The 7,740-nt window shown below is 41.7% G+C and overlaps 1 protein-coding gene across 1 annotated transcript; it reads left to right on the forward strand.

The window, feature by feature from the left end:
* Positions 1-4,329: 4,329 nt before the first annotated feature.
* Positions 4,330-5,652, forward strand: MSGN1 (mesogenin 1). Its single transcript, XM_017526207.2, has one exon. It carries the CDS (start codon positions 4,379-4,381, stop codon positions 4,958-4,960), a length of 582 nt encoding a protein of 193 aa, XP_017381696.1. The 5' UTR covers positions 4,330-4,378; the 3' UTR covers positions 4,961-5,652.
* The last annotated feature ends 2,088 nt before the right edge of the window (positions 5,653-7,740 follow it).

Below are 7,740 nucleotides of genomic sequence, written 5' to 3' on the forward strand. Positions count from 1 at the left end.
ACTTTTAGACTGAATTACAGCTCTCTTTGGCACTGGTGTATCAAGGATGGGGGTGGTGGTGGGAGTAGGCTCCCATAAAGAGGAGTAGTCATTTTATTATTGTCATTGTTTAGAATTGCCACTACATGGTTATAATAAGATACAGACCAACTTTTAGCCAAGCATTATCACTGTTTTAAAATTATATGTAGACAATACCTCCCTTTATTGCCTACACCAGAGGCTGACGGCTCCCACCACCCATCCTGGATATGTCACTAATCTGGTTCCATTAAAAGAGAAAGATTTCATTTGAAGGGAGGGATTCTGGTTTCTAAGCACGGGGGACTTGAGGCCAAGAGAGAATGGGAGTGATATATTTGTGGCTACTTCTAGTGTGGCTCTAACTTCTCTTGACTCAAGGAACCAAGAATTTACTTGGCACAAGGTTTTTTTTTTTTTGAGATGGAGTCTCATTCTGTCACCAGGCTGGAGTGCAATGGCGCAATCTTGGCTCACTGCAATCTCACGCCTCCTGGGTTTAAGCGATTCTCCTGCCTCACACTCTCCAGTAGCTGCGATTAGAGGTGCACACCAGTACACCCAGTTAATTTTTATATTTTTAGTAGAGATGGGTTTCACCATGTCAGGCAGGATGGTCTGTAGCTTTTCTCTTTCCATCTCTGACACAGATTTTGGGTGTGACATTGAGCAAGTCATCGACCAACTGTAGAATATAGATTTAAAGAAACGATGGACCCAATGGTATCTCCAAATGCCTTCATGCTGGTACGGCACTTTTTAAACCAAGCATATTCACACGGTAGTAACATGTTTCATGGCATTTTGTAGCTAGATGAAAGTTTCATGATCCCTTGGCCTACGTTCCTCATGTGATGAATGCTGTTGATAAAGAAGACAGGACGAGCTGGGCATGGTGTCTCACATCTGTAATCTCAGCACTTTGGAAGGTGGAGGTGGGTGGATCACTTGCGGCCAGGAGTTTAAGACCAGCCTGGCCAATATGGTGAAACTCCTCTCTACTAAAAATACAGAAAGTAGCTGAGCATGGTGGCACACACACTTATAGTTCCAGCTACTTGGGAGGCTGAGGCACAAGAATCACTTGAACCTAGGAGGCAAAGGTTTCAGTGATCCTAGATCCTACATCACTAGATCCTAGTGAAGTGCACTTTACTCCAGCCTGGGCAATAGAGTGGGACCCTGCCTCAAAAAAAAAAAAAAAAAAAAAGACAGGACAAGTGTTATTATCTCCTCTTACTAAAATACTAAGGCTGTAAGGGGTGAGTCACTTGCTATGAAGGAGGCAAGCTCTGCCTCGTCTTTCTACAGTACCATGCTCTCAGCCAGATTGTACTGGGTCCAGTATAAATTTCACCTGTCTGGTCTAGCCTTGTCCAGTGTTCTGTTGCTTTGTTCAAACTAGAGACAGAAAAGCAACAACTAGTGTCTGTCTAACTATAGCCTTCAAATGTCTGCACTACAGTGTTACATTTTCCTTGACCTTTATTTCTCTCATATTGAGCACAGAATGCTTCTCAGATAAATGTAAGTGTGGCTCTGCTTTATTTATTTATTTATTTATTTTTACCAACGAGAGAGTGTACATCAAGAAACATGGAAACCAGGCAGCTTCCCTTCTCCAAGAACAGTTTCAGAGCCCAACAAAACTGGGAAACTGGGGTCAGAAGCAGAAGAATCACAGCTCAGTAAGTCATTCTATTCCTGGTGGGTTTGACAACAGTCAATAACAATAGCGAGAAGACCTACATTTATTAAGTGTCTTCAGTGCACTAAGGATTTGACAGATATTGTCTCATTTAGGAAATGAAATATCTAAAAATGGAAGTTCAAGAAATTAGCAGTTTTAGAAAGAAGCTGTAGGAAGGGGAAAAAAGAGTTATGGAGTCTAAGAGTGGAAGCGGTGTTATGTGGAAAACTGTGAAGGTGGAACATAAGGACTGAGAGACTGCCATGGCAGCGGCCCCCACAGCCGCCTTGTGTCCACAAAACAAATAATTTCATCAAAAAGTGGGCAAATGACATGAATAGACATTTCTCAAAAGAAGATACACAAATGTCCAACAAACGTGAAAAATGCTCAACAACACTAGTTATCAGGGAAATGCAAACTGAAACCACACGAGATACCGCCTTACCCCAGCCAAGACAGGTTTGTAGTAAATGAAGTCAAAAAACAGCAAATATGGGCATGGAGGTGGTGAAAAGGGAACACTTACACGCTGCTGGCCGGAATGAAAATTAGCACAACCTCTATCGAAAACAGGCTGGAGATTTCTTAAAGAACTAAAAGTAAGTCTACTATTTGATCCAGCAATCCCACTACTGGGTATCTTCCCAAAGGAAAAGAAGTTATTGTATCAAAAAGACACCTGCACATGTATGTTTACTGCAACACAATTCACAATTGCAAAGATATGGAACCAACTAAGTGTCCACCAACCAATGAGTGGATAAAGAAAATGTGGCTTATATTTGGAATATACACCATGGAATACTACTCAGCCATAACAAAGCAATGAGATAATGTCTTTTGCAGCAACTTGGATGAAGCTGGAGGCCATCATTATAAATGAAGTTACTCTGGAATGAAAAAAAATCAAATACCATATGTTCTTACTTATAAATGAGAGCTAAGCTATGGGTAGGCAAAGATATGCAGAGTGGTATAATGGATTTTGGAGACTCAGAAGAGGGAGGGTGGGAGGGGAGTGAGGGATAAAAAACCTACATATTGGGTATGATGTACACTATTCAGGTGACATGAGCACTAAAATCTCAGATTTCACCACTGTACAATTCACCCATGCAACCAAAAACACTTGTATCTCAAAAGCTATTGAAATAAAAAAGTTAAAAAATATATAAAATCCTTGCATAGTATCAGCAGATTCTGGGCTTCTCAACAAGAATTGGAAGAGAGTAGGGAGAGGAAAAAGGAGCAAGAGTCATTTGCTACATTTCGTACAGTCATTAATATGATCATTTTTCAAGATCTGGCTTTGGGTTCTTTAGTAAATGGCAAAATTAAGAGCATTCTTCTACAGATTACTTACTTGAGATTTTTCTTCCCTGAGCCTTGCTAATTAAAAAATACCATAAATGTTCTAACTAGGCCATTGACATTTATTTTCAATAATTGCAAAGGGACTTAAATAACATGTTAAACAACATGTTAATATTACTCTACAATTTAACTCACTGTGACTTGATGTTAATACTAATTTGTAGAATTAGCTACATGGAAAATAAATTAAGTTCATGGAACAAATGGGGAATCTGAGATTCCTTTTCCAAAATCCAGGGTCTAACAGAGCATATAGGAAGTGAAGCAAACTAGCACAACCATCCAACTTAACACATTCAGTGGCATTTGGAGCTGTGGTGGGGAAAAGAGGCTCCCTAGTTAATTTCACACTTCCTCCATACATTTCAAAAAGCAAGGTGTGACTCATTTCAAAAACAAGGTGCAGCTGGATTTTTTTAAAAAGACTTTCCCTAGGATAAATGCCAGGTATTCTGCAAACTCCCCGGTTTAAAGGAGTTTTCTGTTTCATGGTATCTTCTTGCTATGGGGAATTCCAAAGCTGCTCAGTAACAGCAAGGCTTTTATGCTTCTAGCAGGATGTTTCCTGCTCTTTAAGACTCTAGGCTTACTGAAGTTGCTGGCCTCCGTCGAGTGTAGGCATGTTGGGGGCCTGTCTGCACTCTGTACGACCCAGAGAAATTTACTAAGGTGGCATCCACTGGATACCTAATGTGTGTTGTACTCCCAGCAACCAGTAGGAAATAAGAGCTGTTGTTGCCTGTTGGACACATTAGGGAATCAAAGCTCAGAGGGGTTACCTTGTCCCTAGACCATGCTGCTTCTCTGACAATTCACTCCATCTGTGCTGAAATATCTAGCAGGTCTTGATGGAGGGGATGGAGACCCTCTAGGGTCACTTTGCTACTCTCCACCGGGGGCCTCAGCCACCCCCTCCTTGCTGCAGATGCCCCAGGTTTGTTTTCTTTGGCTCCCTCATTAATGAGTTCCACAGCACAATGCTAAGTCTAGTTATGCAGCCTTAATTGGTTTAGTTACAACAAGATAATTCCTTTTTTCTTCTCTTGGAGGCCTTTCTGTTTAAAGACATTTTAGCTGGAAGATGCTAATTATCAAAGAGGAGAAAGTGACACCTGAAGAGTTCATTTTCCATCTTCGTCTTTGGTTTTTCCTTTGAACTCTCTTTACACGGCCCTCTTCCCCACTTCGTCACTTCTCCCCCACCATCATAAAAGAGAGCTCTTCCTTGGCCAGGCGGCAGAACTTTCTCACTTACCAGGGAGCCATTCCCTCTGCAGCTGTCTCGCAGGCATGGACAACCTGCGCGAGACCTTTCTCAGTCTCGAGGATGGCTTGGGCTCCTCTGACAGCCCTGGCCTGCTGTCTTCCTGGGACTGGAAGGACAGGGCAGGGCCCTTTGAGCTGAACCAGGCCTCCCCTTCTCAGAGCCTTTCCCCGGCTCCATCGCTGGAGTCCTATTCTTCTTCTCCCTGTCCAGCTGTGGCTGCGCTGCCCTTTGAGCATGGCGGGGCCAGCAGTGGGGGCAGCGATGGTTGCAGTGTCGGTGGGGCCAGCGGCTTGGTAGAGGTGGACTACAATATGTTAGCTTTCCAGCCCACCTACCTCCAGGGTGGTGGTGGCCCCAAGGCCCAGAAGGGCACCAAAGTCAGGATGTCTGTCCAGCGGAGGCGGAAAGCCAGCGAGAGGGAGAAGCTCAGGATGAGGACACTGGCAGATGCACTACATACCCTCCGGAATTACCTGCCACCTATCTACAGCCAGAGAGGCCAGCCGCTCACCAAGATCCAGACACTCAAGTACACCATCAAGTACATCGGGGAACTCACAGACCTCCTCAACCGCAGCAGAGAGCCCAGAGCCCAGAGCGCGTGAGCTCTGTCCGGGGAAGCTGACCAGTTCCAGCCTCCCGGGCAGGAGTAGAGGAGCTTCGAAGACCTGGACGTCTTACTGAACAATGATCGGCATAGAGTGATTTTTATGTAGTGAGCATGGTAATCTTGTGATCTGAAAAACCCTAAGGGAATTCACATCTGACCTGCTGGACCCACCAGAACACTTACCTGACAGATGAGCAGAGACTTTCGCCTCCATTTTTTCCCACCATCTCTGGGAGGCTCATCCTTTGCAAAGAGACAGATTATTTTACTCTTCTCTGTCTTTCAAGGTATTTGACAGGGTCAGTGATTTTAAATGCATTTTTTTCAATGATGTAAAAGTGTTGCAGTTAACCTCCTGCCATTTCGGTGTTGAGAACTTTTTTTCTGTTGATAACTAAACCTGTATTTTGTATAGGATCCAGTGTGATACCTGGATTCTTATTTAGAAAGATTTGTGCCAGGTAAAGGGCTTTAGTGCTCCTGTTTCATGTTGTGTGTGTATGTGTGTGTGTGTTTGACTGAAATCATGCTCTTTTAGAATCAAAATCACTTAAATGCAGAAGGCACTGGTGTCATGATAAATGGAAAGTCATAGGCAGACAGACTCAGTTAAGACAGTGAACATCCCAAAGCCCAGAGCCTCCTCTGCATAGGCAGACAGCTTGCGTGACAGGGAAGGAGGGTTTGGGAAGGAGCAGGAGGAGGAGACAGCACCTCAGGGTGGGCCTGAAGCAGGTTGGGTGGGCAGGGGCTCCCTGTCCTTTGTCCTGGGCCGGGTATGAATAGGAACTTATTTAGCCGTTTCACTTACTTGTTTGTCAAATAAAGAGATGGTCTCAAAAAAGAAAAAAAAAAAAAAGCTATTTGAATTCATAGAGAATAAGTAAAAGGGTCGGTGTTTAACTCAACAGTCTCTGACCCCTCTAAAGCCATTTACTTCTTCATCTTCCCCTCCTTTCCATCTGCCTCCCCTCAGCCCCAGATACCCCACATGCACCCATCACACACACACACACCCTCTTCACAGTGCCTTGCCTTAGGGTGGGTATCTCTAGCACCCTCAGTTTAGCTCATTTGAATGGCACAGGACATTGAAAAGGGGGCTTCGAATTAAGGAGGTTCTTAAAACTAGTGAGTTTTTTAAGGCTAAATTTTTCTCCCTATGGTTATTAACCATTAGTATTTGTTGTACGTGCCTACCATCTTTTTTCCATTGGTGATTTTCTTCTTTTTAGTGACATGAATTACAAAAGCAGTAGACGTGTTCACTATTTCTCCATTTTTTGCTGATGCAAATATATACAAATATGTATAACTTGTCCATTTTTTTACAAAATAAATACAAACATATGCAAATACATAGAAGCATACATAAATGTTAATGAAAGAAACCTGAAAATTCCCTTTTAAACTTAACAATATATAGTAAAAGTTCTTCCAAGTTAGCACAGATAAATCTGTGGTGTAAATACTATTATTATCTTAAGAGCATAGATGGGGAAACTGATGCTGATGGGTGGAGTCACAGGTGAGAAAAGTGTGACAGAAAACAGAGGTTCCAGCAAGTTTCCTTAGAACACATTCTGCAAAACTTCTTTAGTGAGTCACCTTTTCAATGATTTTAAAGTTGTTTTTAGTTATTTTTTATGACAAAAAATATTATAACAAAGATTATAGACAACTAGCTTTATCTACTGATGTGTTTATTAGCTTGAAAAATTCCCAGAAATGGGATTCTTGGATCAGAGTATGCACATTTTAAATTTTAATAAATATTGTTATGTCACTTTTATAAAAGCTTGTAGTTATTTATACTCCTCCTAGTATTATGTGACAGAACCAGTTGCCCCACATTTTCATTGGATATTATCAATCTTACGACTTTTTGATGGATAAAAATGGTTATTTTTACTGTTGTGTTAATTTTAACTTTCCTGTCTATCATTTGAGGTGGATCATCATTATGTGACCGTTGTTCATTTTGGTTCCTTTTTTAAAACTTGCTATTTTATGTTCTTTGTCATTTTTCTATTGGGTTATCTTCTTGTTAATTTGGGAGAGTTCTTTGTTTATTATGTATTGGAATATTCCCTTCCAATCTTTTTATCCTATTTTTTCTTTTTTAGTGATGTATAATATTTATGCATATTTACAGGGTACATTTGATATTTTGTTACATGCACGGAATGTGTAATGGTGTAATGATCAAGTCAGGGTATTTAGGGTGTTCATCACTTTGAATATTTACCATTTCAGGAACATTTCAAGTCCTTGCTTCTAGCAATTTTGAAATATACAATTCATTGTTGTTAACGATAGCCATCCTATTCTGCTATCGAACACTAGAACTTATTTATCTATCTAACTCTATGCTTATACCCATTAACCAACCTCTATTTATCCCCTACCACCCCTCCCGCCACCCACACTCCCTTCCCAGACTCTGTTTTCTATCATTCTACTCTCTTTTCCCTTTCTTTTTTTTAAACTGTTGCCCAGGCTGAAGTGCGTGGTGCAATGATAGCTCACTGCAGCCTCTAACTCCTGGGCCCAAGCAATCCTCTCACTTCAGCCTCCTGAGTAGCTGGGACTGTAAGCGTGTGCCCCACTCCCAGCTAATTTTTGTATATTTTGTAGCGCATGTTGCCCAGGCTGTCATTCTCCTCTCTACCTCCATAAGATCAACTTTTTTTTAGCTCTCACATATGAGTGAGACATGCAATGTTTATCTTTCTGTGCCTGGCTTATTTCACTTAACATATTGACTTCCAGCAT

This window comes from Cebus imitator, unplaced genomic scaffold (genome assembly GCF_001604975.1).
Source record: "Cebus imitator isolate Cc_AM_T3 unplaced genomic scaffold, Cebus_imitator-1.0 Scaffold1, whole genome shotgun sequence".
Classification (NCBI taxonomy): domain Eukaryota; kingdom Metazoa; phylum Chordata; class Mammalia; order Primates; family Cebidae; genus Cebus; species Cebus imitator.

Excerpts from the sequence above, each read along its gene's own strand:
- MSGN1 (XM_017526207.2), top strand. The coding sequence starts at position 4,379 with ATGGACAACCTGCGCGAGACCTTTCTCAGTCTCGAGGATGGCTTGGGC.